Source organism: Corapipo altera, unplaced genomic scaffold (genome assembly GCF_003945725.1).
Source record: "Corapipo altera isolate COAL_440 unplaced genomic scaffold, ASM394572v1 49, whole genome shotgun sequence".
In the NCBI taxonomy this organism is placed as follows: Eukaryota; Metazoa; Chordata; class Aves; order Passeriformes; family Pipridae; genus Corapipo; species Corapipo altera.
Genome location: NW_020884879.1, coordinates 1,275,116 through 1,299,862, shown reverse-complemented (window position 1 = coordinate 1,299,862; position 24,747 = coordinate 1,275,116). Strand labels below are relative to the sequence as shown.

The 24,747-nt window shown below is 38.3% G+C and overlaps 1 protein-coding gene across 4 annotated transcripts in view; it reads left to right on the top strand.

Annotated features, from left to right (window-relative positions):
- Positions 1 to 627: 627 nt before the first annotated feature.
- The window catches only part of ESCO1 (establishment of sister chromatid cohesion N-acetyltransferase 1), a 33,520-nt gene continuing 9,400 nt past the window's right edge, over positions 628 to 24,747 (top strand). For 2 of the 4 annotated variants that reach the window (XR_003526877.1, XM_027638568.1), the window contains exons 1-8: positions 629 to 737; positions 3,031 to 3,132; positions 3,276 to 3,474; positions 4,036 to 5,407; positions 6,059 to 6,170; positions 7,351 to 7,414; positions 9,542 to 9,656; positions 18,854 to 18,985. Coding sequence is in view for 2 of the 4 variants with exons in the window: in XM_027638568.1 (XP_027494369.1) it covers positions 3,278 to 3,474; positions 4,036 to 5,407; positions 6,059 to 6,170; positions 7,351 to 7,414; positions 9,542 to 9,656; positions 18,854 to 18,985 (1,992 nt within the window). In the remaining 2 variants the exon portion in view is untranslated. Of the gene's footprint in view, positions 738 to 1,032; positions 1,237 to 3,030; positions 3,133 to 3,275; positions 3,475 to 4,035; positions 5,408 to 6,058; positions 6,171 to 7,350; positions 7,415 to 9,541; positions 9,657 to 18,853; positions 18,986 to 24,747 lie in introns of those variants that run through there. The other 2 variants (XR_003526878.1, XM_027638569.1) reach the window with 2 other exon arrangements.

The window sequence follows — 24,747 nt, the reverse complement described above, 5'->3', positions numbered from 1 at the left end:
GTTGCTGCAGCTGTGAGGTGTCACTGACAAAGCGCCGGCCGCCACCGAAGTCACTGTGTTCCTGCTGGCCCCACAGCATGGGGCGCCGCTTTGTCTCCTCGTTTTTGGCAGGCGGAGAGGGAAATGCCAGGGGACGAGCCTGGGACAGCCCATCCGGACGCACGGCGGTTCGAGCGGGCTGAGCCGCCGGGACATCGCCGCCCGGGGGAAAGCTTAAGTATCATCCCGTTCCAACTCCGCGCCATGGGCAAGAACACCTCCCACTAGACCAGGTTGTTCAGAGCCCCATCCAGCCCGGCCTTGAACACTTCCAGGGATGCGGTAACCTGTTCCAGTGCCTCACCTCCCCTCACAGTAAAGAATACCTAATCTAATCTTCCTAATACCTAATCTAAACCTACTTTCAGTTTGAAGCCATTCCCCCTTGTCCTGCCAGTAAACGCTGTTGCCAGTATCCCCCAGCCCTTGGATGCATTTTTTTTAATTAGCACTGTCTCCGGATTCCTTCCTTAACATTCCCATATGGCAGAGACGCCCTCACACAGGCGGCCGCGCACGCGCAGACGGCGCCGCTCCCCCCTCCCCGTTCCGATTCCCGCCGGAAGATGCCCCGTCCCCGCCGGGAGGTTGGACCGGCGGCGGGCGGGACGGGGCGGTGCCGCGGCGGTGCCCGGCTGTGGGCGGTTCGAGGCTCGGGCTCGCCGCCTCCGCCGGCACGTCCCTGACACCCTCGCGAGGTAAGCGCCCGCCGGGAAACCGGGGAGCGGGTGAGGAAGTTGGGACACCCCGCCCCGCCCCTCCCGCTCCCCGGCGGGTCCCGTGGCCCCCGGGCCCCCCGCACCCGGTGCCCCCCGCGCCCCCGCCCGGGACCGAGAGCCCGGCGGCGGCTCCTCCCCAGGCCTGCCCGCCGCTGCCGCGGGGGGAGCGGGCCGGCCATGCCCCTGTCGCCGGAGGGAGCCGGGGAGGGTGGCGCCCAGCGGCGTCCGGCACCATCCCGGCACCATCCCGGTACCCCCGCCCTACCCTGGCGGCGCTGGCCGCGGGAGCTCCTGGCCGGGGCTACGGTCTCCCCGCCAGGCCGTGCCCCAGGAGGGTGTCACGGCGGGGCACGGGGGCGGATGACACCGGGCCGCGCTTGGAGGCCTTCCCTTCCTTTCCCTTCCCGTCCCCCCGAGTTCTGCCTTGGCCGTCAGCCGGGACGGCTCAGATGCGAGACCCCCGCGCCCTGTCCAGCAGGTGGGCATCCATCCTCAGCCCCTGCCGTCAGGACTGGAGGATGTGGGACTCGCGTTTCTCTGGCTTTGTTTTTTTCCTTCTGTACTTCTTGCACCAAAATCTTTGATCGTGTTCTAGTTCGTTCCTGCACTTCTGTGTCTCCCCTTCTTTCCGTGATCTGACTTTTACTAGAGGGCGACTACTCCAGGGCAGAGACTGCCAGTTCTGGAATGTCTGGAAAAGACTTTGCTCTGTTGTGCAAAGTATTAGTAGGAAAGAAATTGCTGTTGAAGAGCTTTGTGGGCGGAGAGTGTATTTGTCAGTGTCCTCAGAAGCGATGTCGATGAGGGAAGGGTTGTACTTTCTGGTTTGTACTTGAAAGTCTGTCCCGAGTGTGCCGTGTCATGTGTTTGAGAGCTCTGTATATTTCTGGAAAAAAGCCAAGAAAGTCCAGGTATATGCAGTACGTGTCATGGTGTTTTCAAATTCCGAGAGTCTCTAGAAGACCAAAGGCTTATTCAGCAACTAGAGCTGTTATTTCCATGATAAGTGGCCATGCCGCAGCTCTGACGGACTGGCTTTGACTACTGGAAACCCGTAGACTTGAGAGGTGTCGTGGAGCTCATGAGCTATTAGAATGTAGGCACACAAATTCTGTTACCTGCTCCTCAGGGACAAATGTGGAAATACCACCATGAAAAGTGCTATTAGAGATTTACTCCCTGGATAGAAATAAAAAGTATATCTTAAATATGAGTTGCTTGCTATGCAGCTTCTTTAAAGGTCGGCAGACAGCACCGGTGTCTGGAATCTGAGTTTTTGTCAGTTTTTTAATGAAAATTATCAGTTTTGCATGGTTAGTTATGCATTTCATAAATGAGCAGATAAATGCAAATGAGGTTAAGGACAATTTAAAGCCTAAAGAAGAGAAGTGCAGCTGTTTACTTTTTCCTTTTGGATAATGAATAATTATTGAAAGGAGCTGAATGTAAGTATCTTTCAAATTGTTAGAGAAAGACATGCATTTGTCAATACTGGAAGTCGTACTGTAGTTGTAATGAACTGAAGGTATCTGGTCTGTGTTATGCAACTGGTAACTCGAAGTTCCTGTTTGACCTTAATAGTTTGTCAGATTTAACATCAGGTCAGTTCAGATTTGAAAAGCAGTATAGTTCTGCTGCAGAAATATTTCTTTGTCAGTCTGTCAGTGACAAAAATTAATAGGTAATCCTTGATTGAAAAAGGTGATGTAGAAGTTCTCATGAAGACATGGTCTTTAACTGCCCAAGGCAAATGTCTCAAATAATGCTGCTTTCTACATTTTCCATCTCTGATTTGTGGCTTAAGTCATATTAGAAGGAACAGTTATAGATGGTTGCTGATGTCTGTGAAGTTCTGTTGTAGCAGCCACAAAACTTAGTAGAGTCTACTGGGTTTATTCACTGTTGCCGTGAGGCACAGGATTGACAGTGGGCCCATTTTTTTGTTGGCTGTGAAAGAGAGCAGCAGACTGTTTTCTGGAAAAAGGTGAAAGGCTGAGAAACTTCCTTTCGAATGGTGCTGTTATCTGCCACCTTTCGAAAGGTAAAAGAGTAATGCTTAAGACAGCAAAATGCTGAAAATTGATGGATACGGAAAGAAAAAATAAAATTTGTATGTTGTTTTTTGAATGATTCTTAGTTTGTTTTTTAATTCCATATCAAAGAAACTTTAAAGCTAAGCATTGTCTGAAGGGATGGAAGAAGGTGGGAATTCAGAGTCTGAGGAGGAAATTAATAAAGTGTTTACTGCATAAACATTTTTTATTTTTCATAGGTGGCATGAAACATCTTGTTTGTAAGCATATGCATAAGGAATGCTCTTGGCACACCTTGATAAGTTACTTTGGCCTAAACATCAATTGCTTCTTTTAAAAACGTAAGTAAAATAAGTGTAATATGATTTGAGATTTGCTTTCTGATCACAGTTAGCATGATCTGCCTCTAAAAGGAAAAGTGAATATATGAAAGTGAAAAGTTACAACTTTTGACAAAGACTCTGAAAGCTGTTGTGTTTTACAGAAATGGCAGCTCAGAAAAGGAAGTCTACGTTAGTAGAGCCTTCTGCTAAACGTCCAAAGCTGGACAAGAACAGCAAACAGTCATCAGCAAAGAAGGAAAAGGAGGTGTCAGATACAAAACATGGCTCAAATAAGTCAAAGCCTAATCAGTGTGCAGTGCAGGAGAAAACTGTCCTCAAAACTTCTGTCAAATCAAACAGGTCAGTGACAAAAAACTATGTAATTGTTCTAGGTTATCTTCATAGGTTACATTGGTGCAGAAAAAATCTAAGTAGAGGGAATCTGAGTTAAAGATACAGCTAAATAGTTAAATAGTATTGGTAGGGAGGTCAGATTTAAATCATTAAGTATGCTGTCTGCTATGTAATCTTTCTCTGGAACCCTGTAAGTGTCTTGAAATCCAGAAAGACCTCCTCCAAAAAAAGTTTTTGAAGTGAAAATTAAGCTAATGCTTCCTTTGAAAGCCACAAGTGTCAACTATTAAAAACTGCTAGAGATGCTAAAAGGCATTCATCTGGGGTTCATAGTTCAGTCTTACTATGCATAAAAACCATTAAGGGTACACTTGAGAGTAACCAGGTAGAAGCGAACTCTTTTTAGAATGATTCCAGAGAAAATTCTTCTGAAACTATTGAGGATGTAAGATCTAGTGTTTTAAGAAAGAAAATAAAAAATAAGGCAGAAGTTAGTAGGAATGAAAAGAATCTTATGACAAATTCTACTTTCTGGATGCTGAAAAAATAATTACTTGAATCTTTCAGTGATAACACCAATGAACCTGAACTAGGAATGCGCATGACTACGAGATCGTCAGCATTCAACTCAGATAATAAAACAATACCTGGCAAAACAGTCCAGCAGCAGCAGCCTAAATCTGCAAAAAATAAGGAGGCATGCCAGAAAAAATCTGTGCAAGAAGTTCCTAAGTCAAAATGCATAATTGCACCAAATGAGCCAGTAATGAGGAGATCACAGAGACTGCAGCAGTTAACACATGTACATGTTCCAGCAAGATCCCTGCGCAACAGAGAAGTTAAAGAAGAAAAAGCTTTGGAAGTTAAGCACAGTAGCCAGGCAAAAAGAAACAGTCACAGTGTTCCAGCAAAAGCACTTAAATCTGCTGGAGAGAAAACGGAACAGAAAAACACAAAGATAAAGCCAAAAAATACTAATGAAAATAAAGAAATACATGTAGAGGTGACCAGCTCTCTGAAAGAGAAGAAATGTAAAGCAGCCAATAAAAAGGATAATTCCAATAGCTTTCAAAGCAATCTTCAAGGGTCCTCATTATGTCCTGACAAGAGTCCTGAGGAAGTTAAGAAAGACCAAACAGGCCCTGTATCTCCTAATCCTAGCAACACAAAGAAAGTGGAAACTGATTCTCTTAAGCCAAATTCTAAGACAGTATCTAAGGAAAAGCAACAAACGCATCAGAACATAAAACCCCATACAAAACCAAAAAATACTTCACAGCCATCTGTAAGTGAAACGAGTGCGGCTGATCAACCAGAGAACGATGTGAAATCCAAAAGGGTGAGCATCCTTGAACTTTGTGAAGAAATTGCAGGTGAGATTGAGTCAGATACAGTAGAAGTGAAAAAAGATTCCCCTAATGCTGAGGATAGCAAAACAGAAGAAAAGCAGGATGACCTGCAGTTACAACAAAGTGAAGTGCTTACTCAGAAAGAACCTAGTCAGAGTACTCAGTGCAAACGTTTTTTCCCTAGCAAAAAAGGAATGCCCGTCAAATGTACTCTGAATGGTAGAAATAACTCCTCAAACAAAAACTCTAAATGGACCAAAATTAAGTTGCTGAAAGCTAGTAATATGAAGCAAAGTAACTCAAATTCTGCAAATACTCCCAAGGTTGCTTTCTTAAAAGATTTCCCTGAAGTTTCAGAGGCAAGTCAAATAGCTACAGAAGCAGAGCTTTCGAAGGCACAAAGCAAGCTGTCAGCAAGACTCTCTGAGAATGAAAATACAACTTGTGTGCAGGAGAAATCAGATCATTCAGCTGAAAGAGTTGGAGTTAAAGAAGTGACATTAGAAACAAAACAGCCCACGAGGAAAGGTGCAGAAAATGGTTTGTTGCCTAATTTGACAAAACATATATGTGAGCCAAGACCAGATGAGGTAAGTTATTTTAATTATGGTGTATGGTGGGAGGGTGTTCTAAATCTGTTGTGTTTTCTGAGAATCCTGCGTTCAGAAACTTTATTTTAACCATGACTTTATTTCACGGTAACTTAAAATTTTCAGATGTATTAAAGATTTACTGTTGTGTTGTCATAGACAGGATGATAGCAAGCTGAAAAATGATCGATTCCACACTCCTAAATTCTGTTGTTAGCTAAATGTTGATCAGTAAAATTTTCTGCTGGAGCCAGAGATTGTACAGATTGATATGTATACTTTTTCATGACTTAAGCTTCCATAGCTATTCTGTTCTGGAAAGGTGTATTAAAGGAACATTTGTTTCCCTCTCATTTCCTTATCTGAATGAGCTTCTATTAAAATTTAGGATTTTAAGGACAGCTGTGTTCTAGAGGAAGTATTTTACAAGCTTATATATAAAATGAAAAAGTTTTTTTTTTAAATTAGTACTACAAATTTCAATATGGAGTAGCCAATCAGTTGCATTTTGTCTGCTTAAAATAATGTAGGAATCAGAAAACTAGTGCTGTATTCAAGATGTTAATACGTAGTTAAATTAGTGGTTTTGTTAATAGGTTAAAGGCCTTAAATAATTTTTTTTTTTAATTTAACATTTTCTGTTTTGTTTAGAACTTTCGATTACATTTGGAATCAAGTCCAGAAAGTTCTCCAATAAAGTGTGTTACAGCTCCTACACCACCAAAACAAGTTAAAAAAGAACCCAGAGAAAGTGAACCTCAAGGTAACTGTTTACTAGTAATTTCTCCACTTCTTTTGACCAGTTCTAAGGGAAGCATAAGCCTTTCTTTAAGAGGAGCATCTCACACAGTAAGGTGCAGCTGGCACAGAACTAAACTTCTGGAGTTGGAACTGTTCACCAGGGGTTTTGTATTGTTTTGTGTCACACCCAAGGCCACTTTAGCAGCACCAAAATATTCTTTCATCTCTGGGCTGGGAAGTGGGAGAGAGAGGGGAAACCCAAGCAAATTCTTTCCTTTTCCATCTAATAAAGCAGTGGAACTTAAAATAAAACTTCCATATTTCAGTTGACTTCTCTTGGCTTGGCTTTTTTTTTTAATTCTCTGCCTGGTTCCTATGAATAAGTATCTGCATTTCTTTCTTCTAAATTGTTCTGCTTGATCTTGACCAAATTACTAATTGAGTAATCACTCTCTTGTTTTTATTGCATAGTCTTCAGCGCATGAATGCAGTTTGTCAAAGCTTATGAGGAGTATAACATGACTATTTTGACTGAAGTACATTTGACTAAGAAATATTATCAATGGATACTAACCTGTCTCTTCATTAACTTTTTTATTCTGTTTCTAGTGTTGGTAGGGTTGTTTTGGGGGTTTGTTTTAGTTTTGTTTTTTAGTCTGAACCTTATTGTGAGTGCACCGTTTAACTGTTTAACTGTTTAACTTTGCTAAATAGTTAATTTGGTTTTTTTTTTTCTGCTGTTGTAGGATACTTTTGAAGGGCAGAATAATATACTTGTTCTCTTAGAGAATGTAAAAAGTATTTTTTCCTTCATTTGCTACTGCTGATTGTTTCTTTTCCTTAAGTGCTATAGAACATGCCTCAGATGGGGACATGATTCTAATACTATACATGGAGCTATTTATGTGTGTGTCAGTATAAACATATTTAAACTCCTATGTAGTTTAACTCCTGGCTTTGTTTAGCTGCTGGCAAACTGCTCTGCAGAACTGCTCTGGAAATGTTGAAGAAAATCATATTTTTTTTAAGTATTGTGGAGAAATATCTGAAGACTGCCTCAGGGTTGAATCTTTTTTTATTGGCCACAAACAAATTGCAGCATTGTCTTGAATATGTTTTTTGCAAATCACTATTTGTGTAGCTTGAATTTCCTTTGCAACTAAGAACTTTATAATGAAGTTATAACCTTTGATTAATTGTAGATTTGGCTCCCCCGCAGTTGACGCAAACTTCATCTACAAATCAAACTTCTGAAACTGAGAACAGGTATAGTATTTCATACATTATGAAATTACAGTAACCTTCCATAGAGTTACAAGAGGATTTATTGTAAGACTAACTGTTGTCTCCCAGGCTCAATTTTCAGTTTCAAGTAAGTGACTTGTCCTGTGTAAAAACAGACTTTCATTTTGCCCCGTAGTTAAGGAATGTTTTTGTTTTGCTAAGAAAATCATTAAACAAGATATTTTTAACTGCACATTTATTTTTAAAAGTATTATTTAAGAGTTGGGAAAACATTTATAGTGATCTCTTAAATCACATAGCCAGAGAGTATGGGAAGGGTTTACCACATGATTTTCACTTACATCCGGAGGAGTTTTCTTATCCTTAAATTATAGGAGTCTGTGAAATCATGTGAAATCTTCTTAGGTGGCAAAGAGGGGATTTAATTTGGAATTGTTTTGTGATTGCTGTGAAATGAAGGTGTCAGCAGCAGCCATATTTAAAAAAAAAAACTCTTAGTGTTAACTAAATTTTTCTTATGGTTCAAATATGCGTTTTATCGTTGGTCATGTTGACTGTTGTATTTTTTAACAGTTCTGACATAGTCTCTGGTTTTAGCCAATTGCAAGCTAAATACAAAAACTTCTTTGTACCCGATACCTTGAACAACAGGCTAGCTGGCACAGTGGTCAGTATATTGATACTGGTTTCTATATTCATAATGGGGACAAAAATGAATGTTTGAGCTAATTTTCAATACATCCATCCGAGGCCAGATAAACAATTCTGACTAACCAACCCTTTTGAACATGTTGAAAAACTCTGCTAAAAACTCTGCTACTATGGGATTTCACAATAAGGTGGATGGTAAGGTAGATGCAAAACTAGTTAAATGAGTGGGGTTTTTAAGAATTTTCAATAAGCATTACAATAACTTTTGGGTTTTCATATTTTTATTCTCAACTGTTGAACAGTTTTATGTTATCTACTTAAATTTGTTACCTTTGTTATCTGAACAAGCCCATATCGGTTGACTATTATTTGGATATATTTTTTTCTTCTGAGACCTTTCCTACTCTACTTTTCACACATTATCAAAGATTTAAGCCATCATTCTTTCTGTGGTAATCCTGCCATAACAGAGTAATCTATGTTACCTATGTGCATATCTATAGTGTAGCTCTCTTTAGGGCTTTGTAGGAAAAGGTCACAGCAGGAAAAGGCAAACCTTGAAGTAGCTACTTAAAAATGCAAATTTTAGGGCACATGACAGGAATGAAAGAATTAGCTCTGATTTAGCACAAAAATGCTGTTTTAAAAATGTATGGCAAGAACTTTTATTTTTTGAAAAGCTCACTGGATTAACCTGCTACCTGTGCTGCAGCAGCTGCCATAATTAAGTGTTTGGTCCTATACCCTTCGTTTGCTCAGAAACAGAAAATACATAAATACCTAGTTGAAGTATGTGCATTTTTGTGTATGTTTTGCTTTGGTGATCTCCCTGAGTTTTATCCAAACCTGGAATTACTGACGTTTTTTTCCCCCAAAATATAGTAGCAAGTTCATGGAGTAACTTTGTTGATGTGTTATAGTACTTTCCAGTGTTTCTTCCAGCTGTGACAAGGGGAAGCTTAAACCGAGGGAGATTCCAGTGATACCCATGCATTTGTTCCATGGATCCTCTTCTGCCCTTCACTGCTAGCCATAAGAAGGGAATAAACTTGAATTGAAGAGATTTGACATCTGACTTAGATTTGTGGGAATATTTACATGGTCTGCTTTATCAGCCTGGTGTATGATACCTGGACCTTATGTAGGAAATATGTAGTGTTAGGCACCATTTGTCATGCTCTGAAAGTGCCTCAGTTAAAGGCTTGTGTTAATGGTTGTGACTAACCTCCCCCTTCATCATAATTTTTTTTTATTTTTTAATAAAACAAAAGCTTTTGTAATTGGTCTAGTCACAAACTGTATTTTTTGATTAATCTTTTTATTTCCTTATTTTTCATATGAATTGCAGATTAAAATATATAGGACTGTGTTTTGGGTAATAAATTTGGATTTGCATCTCATTAAAGTTTAGTTATACTATCCACAATGGCTTTGAATATCTAATATGACATGTATAAGCAGTTCCATTTTTAACATGAAATATATTTGTATTTCAAGGGTTCCATTGTCAAATCCTTCATTAGCATCCAAATGCAGTAACTTACCATCTTCTGAGGAACATATTCAGAAGCTAAAAGAAGCAGGAAAAGATGGTGATAAGCAGCTGATCACAGTAAGTAATACTCTTCTAGTAAGGCTTATAGAGGCTGGAAGAAATTACTTTTGAATTTGCAGTGCTGTGGTCTTTATGGACTTGTCTAAAAATCATTGCTTATACCTACTACTTACTACCATTGTAAGTGACTGGTGAAAGTAGAAGCTGTACTAGATTGTCATTCAATGTTGATGGAAAAATGGTGGCAACCAGCCTTAAGCTGACTCTTGTTAAAACAGATTTCTGCATTTTTAAAATAGAATGGCTATTCAGTGAAAATACAGCTGCTTTAGGGATAATGAATTTGCCTTTACTTATGTGCAAAATCATGGTTTCCTAAAATTTCAGAATTATAGGGTGAGCTGCATCTGGCAGATTGTGTGCAATATTAATACCAACAGATTTGTTCCTGTGTCATTCAAATGTCCTTTGTTCTGAAATCAACTTCAAGATTTTCCAGTGGATGTCCTTATTTTCACCATATTTAGCAGCAATACTGGTTTAGTTATTTATTCTTATCCTTTCTGCTATTAGCTACAAAATACAGGTAACAAGAAAATGCAAAATGAGAAGGGAATGACAGTTGTTTTTCTGTCTTGTAGAATCACACTACTTGGTAGTGAGATAGTTGGAGTTTTTGTTGTGTTTTGTTTTGTGTTTTTAGTCATCCACATATCAGATAATCCTTGAGAAATGAAAGGCTAGAGCTCGGAAGCTACAGAGGAAGAGGAATACAGGCCATAAGGAAGGAAGCTTCTTAGGAAATTACACCTCTCACATACATAATTGGAGGTCATGCTAAATTGTAATTTTTCCATGTAATAAATGGATTAGACACATGAAAATATTGACTAAATAGAAGCAGGTGAATTCTGAACACTCTTATATCCATACTGAAATATTTTAAAATCAGAGCTTCCAAGAACTAAATGGAGAAACGTATCCTTGAATTGCCTGAAGTTACAAATCTAGGCATGAGAATGCCCAGCCACAGGATGGTAACTGATCTGGATCTAACATTTCAGTTATTGCCTCTTTGAAACTCACTTTACCAACAGAATTAAAGTGAGTTATTAAATATCTTAACTATATTAAAAGGAATGTAGTAATATCCCTTTTCATTTCAGTAAAGCTAACTTAATTTTTGCTCACAGAGTCATAGAACTTGACTGAAAAGTTGCTAGGATCTTTGACAAGAAGAAATATGGAACTTCCTGCTAGGTTACTGGAGAGAGGTTGTGTAGCTCTCCTCTGGGGTGTTCATACAAAGAAATTTCTTGGAGCTTACTGACTATGCTGGTAGTATCCTTGTATTCCACCCAAATTAGGAGAGTAATATTTCCTTTTCTCTAGATATGCAACAGTAAAAGTTATTTACCAAGCAAAATTTCAGAGTATAAAGAAAGATTCATCAATGAAGAACACTGGGAAAAATGGGAGAGATTTAGTGTCTGGTTTTGTATGTGTATTTTTGGAAAATGCAACTGAGCACTGTGTTTCAATTGTAAATGTGAAAGTAATAGTTTCACAATAGCTTATATATTTCAGCACTTCATACAAATTTAATTCACTTTGATTTCACTGAGTTCAGAGCAGGCTTTTTATTGTGTTGATAAGGCATTTTGGTAATGCCTGTATTTCACTTTACACAGAAAGCATTAGGAAAGATACTGATTTGTTTTTCTTTTACCTTGGAGTAAACTGCTCTTTTAGCATTGTCAAAACATATAGAGGAACTCAAGTATTAGTTAAGCTATTTTGTATAATACTATCTTTGACATTGGTTGCTGTGAAGATGAGACATAGTTATGCCTAGAATAGTTTGTTCTAGCTTTTGGAGGGTAAATACTCAAAAGATTTGGGATTAAATGTAATAAAATAAGGTACAATTTGTTATTAATAGTTTTGTTTGCAAAACCATGGTGATTTTCTTAAATGTGGATTCTGAATGGCTGAGCTTTTTTTTATTAGTAGTAATAAATATTTTCGAAGGTGTTTGTGCAGTTCCCTAATGATCCTCTGAGAAAGGAGAAATTATTAATTTGGTTTAAAAACTCTTGAGGTTGACATTTCTCCTTTTTGGAGAGCAGGTCAAATCACTTAAATTAGCATTTATAGTGTCTAAAAACTTTTATGGTTAATAGCTAGAAATCATTTTTGTTTCAAGTTTCTGGCATCTTGTTTTAAGAGAAACAGTTTCATTATTCTTCCTTATTCTTCCTATTCCTTCTTGAGCAAAGCTGGGAGGTCATGCTTTTGTTCTTAGCAAGAGAGATTTAACTTGCACTTTATTACACTTTTTCAAAAAATGAAATGCCTGAAAGGTGCGATTTTGGGCTCTCTACTGTGTGATCTTATTCCTTTGGAGATCTGTCGACCCAGTGCATCTTGATGTATGTACAGAATCCTTTTTTCTTTCTGTAACCAAAGCAGAAAAACTAGTTGTGCTTTGTTTGACTAGCCACATGATGGAATATCTTTTGCTGTTCTTTTGCTACTGAGTTTTCCTAGTCTTTTGTATTTAAGTTTGGCATCCGTCCTTTTAATTGTCTTTACAGTATTTGAGGCTCAGAGTCTGGAATGTTACAATATTGTCTTTGAGTTCTAATCTTTTTCATTCCTGAGCTATATTTAGAGAGGTGTTATGGTAAAACTAGGCTTTGTTTTTCACAATATGCTTTGAGTTTTTTATGTTTAATCCTTAAAAGTACATCTGACTTTCCTTCTTCTCCCCTATGATTGCTATAATGAATAGATTAATTTTCTTTTTTTCTTAAGTAATATAATCTTGAACAAGCTTTAAGGCTATTTGACTGTAACAGAAATAACACAAATTCTTCTTGTAGAAGAAATACTTCATAGCTGCACTTGCACCATACTCTTTCTTGATACACATCATCTAGTTGCCTGAGCAGCTTTCAAACATAAAATTATCTTCATTTTGTAAAAGTACAGCTAAGACAAAAGATGAGTTGTTTCTGTTCAGACTTGTTTGCTGTCACATCTTAAAAAGCAGGTCTGTTCAGAGCATAGAACTTAAGCTGAAAACAGCAAAGAATCTAATGCTCCAACAAACTTTGCAAAGCAAACAGTGCCAGGAAACAATGGTGTTTGAAGTGATGTGCAAAGATCTAGCTTCAGACTGAAGAGAGTATGAGGGGAAAGAAATTTAAGATTGAGGCTAAAAATATGTTATGTTCCACATCCATGACTTGTAGTTTGTGAAAGTAGTCTGTTCTGAATATTTGTGAACTGTAACCTCTTACACTTCATTTAAATGTTCAGTTGGTAGGTTGAAAGATTGCATGAAGCTCCTTAGGAAGTTTTATAGAGTAATGTGCTAAAATTGTTCTTTACTTTTACTTCAGCCTGATGTGCAAATATGAGAACTTGGATATGAAATCATCTGTTCCTTTTACTTCTGAAATGGAAAGAAATACAAATGTGCAAAGCATATGTTTTCAATTTTCATTAAATGAGACAAGGAAAGTCAGTTGCATGTTTCTTGTAAAAATTCTGCTTCCCTGTCAGAACAAAATGTTGACCATAAAAATAAGGATTGATAAAAGCAATAATGCTATGAAGGAATGTTATATATAATTACCTATGAAATACAGGGATACTTCTTCCATTTTATGCCACTGAGGAGATGTGTTCCTTTGAGTTAAACTAGTATTTTGAAAATGATAGTAATCAGTTTTATGAAAAATCGTGTAAAATGAATGAACAGAGAAAACAAGTCACTGAAGTTATAAAAGGATAGTACAGAGTTATGGAGACTTTTCTGCCTTTCTAGAGATCTGAGTTAATGCCTGCATGCTAGCAAATAGGATTAAATTTAGTTGATCTTTATAAGTATCAGCAAATGCATGGATCAGGTTCTTCTGATTCTGAGGTTTGAATTGGGGCTATATGTGGAAGTGGTGTGCACACTAATTCAGTTTACACATTTGGATATCGTACTTGAATTTCTCCATGCGTATATTTTTGTTTAACGTGAACATGGTTTCCTGTTTGACTGAAATAGGTGATATGTGAAAGAAGTTAGTGGAAATAATGAGTGTAAAAATTATTTCTCATGAGCCTGAAGAAATTTGCGTAACAATCATTTAAAGTTGCTGTTTTCTTCCCTAAACTGGTACAGTCTGGTTGGGCAGTTTCTCTGCAGAATTAGAGAATAGCTTTTGGGCAATATTTCATTGTTCACATTAGTTAAGTACTGCCTCTCTCCTTTCCTGTAATCCCAGTGAAAACAAGACAGTGACTACTGCAAAAGCGTAAGACCAGTCACTTTTCTTGCAACACAAATCCTATCCCTTGGGATACCTCTGCTCTAACAGAGAGGTAGTGCCTGCCATCCTTTCTTATTATCGCTTCTTCCAATTTTTGCTTCGCTGCTGCAACACAGCTTTGTCTAGCAAATTCAGGTGGATTGTGCGTGATGTACTTTGTCCTGAAGGTGGGGGGGAATGTTTTGTGAGGTTAGCTGGGGAGCTGAGACAGGAATTCAGGCACCAAGGCCATTAACATGGTGTTTTGAGTTAACCCTGGCAGGCAGCTGAGCACCAGGCAGCTGCTCCCCCAGGCAGGATGGGGGAGAACAATTTCACAGATAAAGCAAAAGCTGTGCATGCAAGCAAAGCAAAATAAGGAAATAACTCACTACTGCCCAGTGGCTTGCAGGTGTTTAGCCATCTCCAGGAAAACAGGAGGTCATCATGTGTAACAGTTGGAAGATAAATGCCATTAATGCCAAACACTCTCCCCTTTCTCCTTCTTTCCCCTGGCCCTTACTGTTCAACATGATGCCAGGTGGCATGGGATACCCCTCTGGTCACTTGGGGTCAACTGTCCTGGCTCTGTCCCCTCCCAGCTTCTTGGCACCCCCATCCTCCTCACTGGCACAGCAGTGTGAGAAACCAAAAAGGCCTTGTGTTCTGTGTGCGCACGGTGCAGCAATAGCTAAGATTTCCCTGTGTTACCAGCCCCGTTTTGGTCACAAATCTAGTACACAGCACCACAGCAGCTGCTGTGAAAGAAATTAACCTTATCCCAGCTAAAACCAGTGTGCATCAGAACACACTCTGCAATATTTCTGAATAATATTTTTATATGTATTGAGAGTGGATTACTACTCCATTGTAAATACAGTGCATATTTTTTTTTACCTTTTTTTTTTCATATTGCTTTAGCCAATGACCAGTGAGGATATAATTTCATGATGAATAATGAGACTTCATTTTTATTTTTGAAATATGTAGTATTAAATACATTGCAGTTTTGAAAGTTTCAAGTTGATTTGTATCCTTTTGCTAAAACAGTTTTTCAGAAAGATGGACACCGGCAATGAGTTGGTTTTCTGTTGTTGTTGTTGATTTGGTTTTTTGTTCGAAATGAAGACAGGACTTTGTTCTGAGTTGGGACATGTCTTCTGATTCTGCTGATCAGCAAGGGGATCTATCTAGCAGCCTCAGTCTTGAATGCATCTTTCATTGAAATAGAATTCTTTGACCTTTTCATTTTCTGTGGAGAGCCCCAAAATCTTTGTGTTGTTTCTTCCTGCACTTCTTGTATTTCCAGCCCACTTGTTTCTGTGGCTGGGATTTATTCTTTGTTCTGTGCAAAGACTAGGGGAAAAAACTAGTCTTCCTCTAACCAGTACTAAGTAATCAAGAAGGAGATGACCTAATCTGTGCCTGAAGAGAAAGGAAAAAAAAAAAAAAGAACAAAAAGGGCCCCTTTTTATCTCCTACAGAGGCACCAAATGCCTTTTTTGCTTGCAGGGTTCCTTACTCCACATGTGGAGGATCAGCAGACATGCACCTTCTCAAAGAAGATATTGGTAAGACTTTTCTTTCTGTCTAACACAGAATTAAGAAGCCCTTCTGGAGATTAAGGCAATATTGTCTCAATGTTCAATTACAGTTAGCCTTGAAACAGTGGATATCCTGTATTTATTTGAGGATTGCCTGAGATGTTGGGAATGCTTACTTAGTTGCCATCTACACATGCAGAATTTGCTCAGGAAATGAAAGTATCTTTGCTCTTTATTGTTACTCTTTAGAAAACTGAGTTTTAAGCAGAGTAACACATTTGTCTTCCTGAAATCGCACATTTTCTTGAATATTGCTCTGAAAAACATTTCTCTGAGAGTCAAGCTTCTTGCATGTTTTTCTAGTTCTGGCAAGTCAACAGTTTATTTTTCAGTACACAATGTTTGTGTACTGATGTCTGCTGAGGAGATTCCAGCCCTCCCCTTTCAAATCCCAGCTTTATTTACTCTCATATGTGATGCATAAGGTACTCCTAGGTGGGTTTTTTTGGTTGTGTTTTTTTGTTTTTGTTTGGTTGGTTGGTTGGTTGGTTTTTATCTCTTCCCATTAGGAAGGACTGGCAACCCTAAATGCAGTATTATTGTTTGAGAGCTCTTTTTCCCTTTCCACTTTAGCTCTTGCAATGACATCAGTTTAAAAACAGTCAGATCCTCTAGATGTTTTGTTGAAGTACAAAAGTGCATTCTTCATAGTTCCTGACTTTATTATTTTGCATGTCTTTTTTTGTTGTTGTTGTAGTCTGCATTGGATTTCCAAAGCTGCTGCTTTTAATTTTTGTCTGAAGCATTATGTCCTGTTCTGTGGCTTTGAAATAGTATTTCAGTTATACAAAAATCTTCTTTATTGCCCTTGGGATACTGTAAAGTATTTCCTAAAACTATAGTCCACATTTGTCAGGGCTACAGAGTTCAGAAGATTGCTTTAGATACTACAATGTGCTTTTTCTGATAACTCACATAACATGTCATTTGTATTAACCTCTGTGGGTAGCCCATTGATACAACTGAATGTGTGTAAAGTAGTAACATCAGTAAAATCCTTAAAAACCAAAATCCAAACAAAAATTCTGCCCCCAAACCTCAAAGCCACTGATACTAGCAACATCTGAGAAAGTCAGACTGTAAAATACAATATGGCAGTACTATTCCAGGGAAGTAATCTGTTCCTGGCAACTTGCAAAAGAGCATATGTATTTACAAGTCAAGATAGGATGAGCTAAGCAGTCAGACAACTTTGAGGATATCCTTGCCTTGAACTTTTTGATGACTTCCTGCATAGCTAGGGGGTTTTTTTTGGCTTGAGATTTTTGGTAGTAAACTAATAGATGGGTTGACCTAAATACCTTTAGCTTCTTGATGATTCGAACAGAAATTGTTTCATGAGACTTATGCAGTACTGTCATGTGCTAATTATTTTAAGACTTGCTTTATGTAGCTGATTTTCTAATTCACACGGTTCAGTTTTTTGGCATATATTCCAAGCATCGAGGTACACGTCCTTTTCACTTTTCCTACTCTGGATATAGGGGTTATGTTTCCCATCTTCAAGGTAGGATTACTAAGTTTGGTTCAGTTGGTTCATCTTTAAGTAGTCAGCATACATCATTCTTCCTGCTGAACTGCCTTTTGTTCATCTTTCACATATAAATCTTGAAAATGCAGTATATTTTTTTGTGGCCAGAATGGGTACTTTGTTTTGAACTGTATTGCTGCTTCCAAGGAAATCTGCAGGTAAAATAAAACGTGTTAGATTCAATTTTTGCACTTTTAGAAAGCTCATCTTAATCTGATTTAACAAATCTAACCTAAGGGTTCATCTTTCCTTTTTCCTTCAGAAAATGAACTTACTCCTGTTTCTCTTTTTGTAGGAATCTACTCACTGACAAACAGTTAAAGCAATGACTTCTCAGACTCATCTTCTTTCTTTTGGCTGAGTTCCACATTTGTGCTCTTAAAGAGAAGTTCAGTTCTGAGTTTGTCTGGCCTGTTGTACCTTCAATCTCTTCTTGGAAAGAAACTGATACCTGCAGTTTAGATTACACTAATGTCTGTTTAAAATAGGTTGCTGTTGTGTGGAGAATTGAAGAGTCACTTAGCCCTTAGACACATCTTTGAAGATGGAAGGAGTAGGAAGTGATTTGTAAACACTTCTTCCTGTGTTGCAAAATGCTTTCTTCTAGAAAGTAGGCTTTTTTGCTATGAATATTTTCAGCTCTTAGAAAACAAAATTAATTGCAGGTGATCTGTTTTCTTGCACGTTGTGCACACAGATCAATTTCCTTTTGAAAAACACCCTCAAATCTTTTTTGCTTAGGTAGCATACTTGCTTAGAGTACAGAATAATTTCTTGTTTCTCCATTGCTTGTGATATATGTAAAAATAGATTAAAAGTGACATTTTTTGCTGGTTACATAAACTCCATTTCCAAATGTAGTTAAAGAAAAAAAAAAGTAGTTGAACATTAAGCTGTAGCTTAAAACTTTCCTTTTTGGGTAGAGACTTCATTCTAGCTGGTATTCTTTTACTCTTTACAAGAGGCAACCCCAGCACCTGATACTTTTTATTAGGCACTGACTCCTTAATCTGAGCATACTTACAAATTAGTAACACTTGTAATGAATACACAGTAAAACAATAGGTACTGAGTAGTGCCCTTAGTTTGGTAGCAGTTGGTTATAGAGTAGGAGGATAACCTAGGGGGTCATGAGCAAAATGGTATGATTTTTCCATTTGCAGTATAGCTGCCATACAGTATCTGGAAAATTGCCTTGGAATATTTAGCTTTCGTAAAAAATGTAAAGGTAGTTATCAGCTGTTGCACATATACTGCTGATCTTATCAATTATTTCTGTAACCTTTGGGTTTTTACAATATCCTTCCAAAGTTTCAGGAAAATGGCTCGCCTGTGGCCCACCTCAAAGCAACTCGCAACCAAAACAGCAGCAGCAGAACTGTAGGGAAAACCAAAGAGTGTGGGGCTGGATATGGGAATTTTCTTTGTGGAAGATGATGGTATTTACTGCAAATGGTGTAATGAAGGAAGAATTCTCTCTTCTTTGGGTTCATAAAATAAAAGTCATTTGTTCAAAAGTAGTGGGGGGGATGGAGCTAATTTTTTTAGGTAGAGTTTACTCTGTGATTGATGCCTGTGCCTTTTGAGGGTGCGTTAGTTTTTGAAAGATGGAATTCTAAATTCTGGGCTTGTTGGTTCTCCTGGTTCACCCCATTTTAGCCTTTGTGTTGAATTTCCAGAAGACATGTTATAAAAGGGATATCTGATTAGATAAAAGTTCTATTTAACTGTATTTACTGTGCAAGCAATGGACAAATACCTGTTTTGTGGGTTATTTGTTGGTTTTGGTGTTTTGTTTTTTTTTAATAGGATGGAGGACAGAAGAGATTTGGTGCTATTTCCTGTAATATTTGTGGAATGCTTTACACCGTGTCAAATCCAGAGGATGAAACCCAACACCTGTTGTTTCATAACCAGTTCATAAGTGCTGTTAGATATGTGGTAAGAAAACCTTCTCTTTTAAAGGCATAAACAGTATCTTTTGTTTGATGTGTACTAGTTAAAATTCATGTTACATTAAGTTGTGTTTTAATAAATTATTATTGCAGTAGGCCATAAATCATCCACTTTGGGAAATAAATGTTTTTAACAGCCATGGTAGACAGGGTATATGTAATGTTTAAAAATTGTTACTAGGATAATGGCGTTTCATCACCATTGTTTTATTTCTGCTACAATTACTTAATCTAGGAGAGGTGTCAGGGTAGTGATAGGAAAACAAAGGAACATCACTTCTGAAAATACTAAATACAGGTTTCAGTACAACTGATGTTTGCAGCAGTTAATAGCCAGATAAAGGGCTGATTGTACTGTTTTTGTAATTGAGATGATTTTTGTAATCTTAGATGACTTCTAAATTACTTTGCCTTTAATTATGTGTAATTTGAAGAGAGACTACCTAGAAATCCAGCTGATACAACTTTACTGAATTTATAGTGAGATTTTAATCTCTAAAATACAAACTATTATTTATTAACTTCATTATATATGCTATATCTGAGTATATCTCTCATATTAAACTCAGATTTGAAAAAATGTGTACAATTTCAATTATATTGTAATATCAGCTACATCACAGTAGCTGATATTACAAGACATAGGAAATGCCTGTTCACATGTCTGAAATCCAGAATAGAATCCACAAAGTCTGTTTTCTTTATCACACATGTTACCTTCAGTACTCTACACTCGAGTAGATAAGACCTCCAGGATAACTGAACTGAGACCACCAATTCATTCCATATAGATACCAAATGGCTGTTGGGCTACTCTTAAATCTCAAGCACAATTTTATCTCACTGTTTGCAAATAGTAAGATATATCATCATAGCTAAAACTTTCATGCTTGAAACTGTCTGGTAAAATAGTTCTGGTATTTGTTCTGTTCTTGGTTAGTTTTTGCTGAATAATCCAGACCAGATCTTAAAAGATCTTGTCTGATACACATTGGCTACGTTGTAGGGTGGGACTGGGCAGAAAGTGTGATGGGGAGCAGTACATTATAATGGCAACATAAAATACATTTCCCCATTTTATTCCTGTTTGTCCCCTCCCGCCCAAGTACTTTCAGATCTTGAATGTTACCAAAGATGTAAACATAATTTACAGAAGATGATGTTAGTTCTTTTGGACAGAAGCTGGCAGATGAGTTCAATAGCTGCTTAAAGCTGCTATGTTCGTGTAGGTAAGAAGCTGAACTGAAGTTTGGAATATTTTGGAAGTTGGAAGAGCTGAAATTTCTCACTTGTATGCATGTCTAGAGTAACAATGTAATTAACATAAATGTGAAAGAGCAGACTGCATTAAACCAGTCATAAATAACATTGTATAAAATTAGGTATGCTTTTAATTTGAGAAAAACTTTTTCTATTGTTTTCTCAGTTGCTAGACATCTTTTTAAAAGTTCCAACAATGAGTACTCAAGCAAAATATCATATTGTCAGCTCTATCTCTATAATCTTTTAAGACTCTGGTTGTGTTTTGTGACATTCTAGACAGCTGCAGAGCGATGATTTAAATGGTTATTCTGGAGTAGAAACAGTAGACTAAAAGGCAAAAAAAGGGTTCTTCTAAGTCTTTAATTCCCCTCAGATTTTTTTTTCCTCATAACAGTTTGACAATCAGTTTTCTGTGTGGGTGAGTAACTTTTGCCATGATAAATAGATAAGTCACTAGTCATTTGATCCAGTCAGTGGTTCTTGGTTGATAGTATTGTGACAGAAACATTCTCACCTCCTCTTGGAAAATAATTTCAGTTTAAGATAAGCCTTCTTGTCAGTAGATTAGTACACCAAGTGATTACTTGTTAATTCTTAGTCATCCAGAAATACCAGAATGATCACTACTTATCCTGGTTTTTCTAGGAGGTTTCTGGTGGGGATTGTTGGGAGGATGGCTCAGAGGTTACTGTGTTGAGGCTGTAACTGCCTTCCTTTCCCTGACAGACTGTTAACTGGGCAATAGCATCATGGAATTAAAAAAAGTGTACTAGAGAAAGTCTTGGTAACTCCTTGGTTAGACTTTCTGGTCCAGGAACGTCTGGTGTTGGTATTTTAGTTTATTAGCTCTCCAGATAGTCTTTTCTATGTAGTTAATATGTTTGGCATTGGCATCATTTGTGATTTGGAGGCCATTCTAAGGTATCTTACAAGCATTTTTCATTCTCTTGTCATTCACATTCTTCGTGCCATATGATGTGGTCCCAGTCTGACTTGAGAAGACTTTTCTCAGTTTTTCTCTCTTTTGAGCGTCTCCTATTTTGTGCTTAGTAGTTCTATTAATGATTTGTTTCACAAACTCACAAAAAGTGGGTCTGTGTGCATTATCATGCTTCTTGCTGTGAACTGTGAAAATGGACATTATTGTTAGTGTCATGCCTACCTGCATGCAGCTGCTTTGTGGCTTTTTTAAAGTATTGAGTAGCCAGAAGGTAGTTTGCCTGTAAATAGTAAATTATTTACTACCTTCAACAAATTAAAATTTTGTTTGTTCTTTTTTAAAGACGTGTCTTGCTTCTTTTAGTAAAAAATTTTGTTTAGGTCTCTAGAAATTTCATTATGCCCCCAGAAGAAGGACAGGCTAACAGGGAGATGGTATTGGGACACTTGTTTTGTCATGGATGGCTGATAAGAGACAATAAGGAAATTGTAGGCCTTGCATGCAGAGAGGGCAAGTTTGGCAAGTTTAATGACATTTTCTAAATTTGGGAACAGAAGATTGGCAAAGACTGATGGGTTTTCTGAAGGATGACATTTGCTATTAATAGAAGTGTGCAAACTGAATTAGCAAGAAGGTAAGGTGGTCAAGGATAGCACTGGAGCAGGAATAGATTAGTTTGAGAGATGTCTCCTACTGCAGACAAATGAAGCAATCTGTCTTGTGGTCCTTCTGGTATCAGACATCTGAAAGTCTCCAGAAAAATTCTACCTGTCTAGCATGTGCATGCCTTGGGTGATGACACACACATCAAGTGTTAACTCCATTGGGATGGATGCTTTGTGGGATTGACACATGGTTCAGTTTTATAAAATCTCCTAACTGTGATACACACAGTATCAGCTGTGTCCCCTCCCTGTGATACCACATAGTGTCAACTTAGTACTTCTGTAAATTTTTTTGTAAGAGCGAGGCATTTTTAATGATGTTTTGAAGTTGCAAAGCCAAAAACTTAATCCACGGGCATTTGCTAACTTCAAGTGCCTGATGTGAATGCAGTTAATCTGTTTGCATTTCAAGCTCATCCTATATCTTGAGTTGAAGAAAGTGGAAGAAACTGTTATTTGAGGAACAGCTCCAGGCACCACTACAGGCTGGGGGCCGACCTGCTGAAAAGCAGCTCTGTGGAGAAGGACCTAGGGGTCCTGGTGGACAAGCTGTCCATGAGCCAGCAGTGTGCACTTGTGGCCAAGAAGGTCAATGGAATCCTGGGATGCATTAGAAAGAGCACTTCCAGCAGGCTTATCAACCCTGATAAGACCACATTTGGAGTACTGTGTGCAGTTTTGGGTTCCACAGTACAAGAGAGACATGGAGCTCCTGGAGCAGGTCCAGAAGAGAACTACTGAGTTGGTCAAGGGTCTTATGAGGAAAGGCTGAGGGAGCTAGGCCTGTTCAACCCTGAGAAGAGGTGACTGAGAGGGGACCTCATTAATGTGTATAAATATCTAAAGGGGCAGTACCAAGAGGATGGAGCCTTCTCAGTGGTGCCAAGCAATAGGAAAAGAGGCAATGGACAGAAACTGATACCAGGAAGTTCCACCTGAATATGAGGAAGAACTTCCTTTACTGTGAGAGTGACCAGGCACTGGAACAGGCTGCCCAGCGAGGTTGTGGAGACTCCCTCGCTGGAGATACTCAAGAACCATCTGGATGCAATCCTATGCTGTTTGCTGTAGGATGACCCTACTTGAGGAGGGAGGTTGGACCAGATAACCCACTGTGGTCCTTTCCAACCTGACCCATGCTGTGATTCTGTAAAGCTAATGTCTAATCTGATAAGCTTACAGCTATTTTGTTGTAACTGCACCCAAGTCTATCTGTGAGCTTCTTACGATTTTCAGGTTAAAAACAATAAAGGCAATATTTGACTTCTTGGCACCTAAGTTTAATAGGATACTGGAATTGGAGATGATGCTAAACTTCATATAATTTTAGAAAGATTTCATACTTGTCATGATTTACAAGAGTATACAGTGACAGGACAAGGGGCAATGGCTTCAAACTGAAAGAAAGTAGGTTTAGATTAGATATTAGGAAGAAATTCTTCACTGTGAGGGTGGTGAGGCACTGGAACAGGTTGTCCAATGAAGTGGCAGATGCCCTGTCCCTGAAAGCGTTCAAGGCCAGGCTGGATGAGGCTCTGAGCAATCCGATCTAGAGGAAGGTGTCCTTGCCCATGTCAGGGGAGTTGGAACCAGGTGATCTTTAAGGTTCCCTTCCAATCCAGGCCAGTCTTTGATTCTGTGATGAAAAACAGACCACTGAACAGTGGCTATTAATGTTGGAACCATCTTTACAACTATATTCTACATCATTCATTAGATACATACACAATACCCAGTGAAAGCAACACACTGTAGTGGTAACTACTGTCTGTACTATTTCATGATGTAGTAGCACCTGCTTGTCTGTATTGCCCTTTTTGGAATGATTTCTTTCTTTTGTAATTCTCTTACCATTGCACCTTAATAAACAAGCAGAAGCAACCTTTATTCTTGTTTGAATTGGTAGGAAGAGTTAGAAGTAGATTAAAAATGTGTTAACTATGTTTTGCAGAGTGGTCTTTTGTTCTCAGAGGATTACAAATATCTGTAGGATAAATAGACCTAACATGGAGGGGAGGAGGGTATTGCAACAGCTATTACATACCATCAGGGCTCTGTGCAACACCAGTCTGCCCAACTGTGGTGATTAGACTCTCTATGCCCTGCTGCTGCCGTCTAGAGGTAATCTGCTGTTGGGCATAGACTGCCAGTATCAGGGAGGAGTGCTGTAATCATGTTCTTTTACTCCAGGCCTTGCAGAACATGTATCCTTGTGGGAACAGTAGCTTTCCCTTTAATTTTATCACAAGCAGTATATATCAATGTTTGGACATCTGATTCAGCAGTAAATAAGTCTTAATGTCCTAAAGTAATATCAATTAAAAGGAAAGGAAAAGCAATATTATATATTGTAGACATAGACTGTAATAAGGTGATCTTGTCATCTGGCTCTGTGAAAGATCACTTTATTTCTCAGTGATTGAAATAACTCGCAGACTGTAGTATTTTGTTTTAATAGTGTTAAAATAGTGGGGTTTTGTTTAAAAAGTGTCAATAGGTATGTTATAAGACCTTATCAATCATCTTCAGACCACAGTCAATATGCTAGTTCTAAACCATATTTTGTGTACTGTGAGTATCTAATAGGATGAGTCTCAGCCGCAGCTTTAGCACATTTTCCTTTAATGTTAGAATATGACAGAACTGTAACTGGTCTCGTACATTACTTCCATTTGTCTGGTTTAAAGGAAGGACAGTTCATCGCTTAGAAAAACTCAACAGTAAGGACACTAAAGGTGCAGATAAATATGTGAAGTGATAGTTTTTCTTTTTAAAATTATTAGAGCTGCATATGACTATAAAAGCACAGTATGGCTTTAAAATGTTTTCACAAAAAATCTTGGATGAGTTTAGAGTTTGCAGAAACTTTTTGGAAAGCTG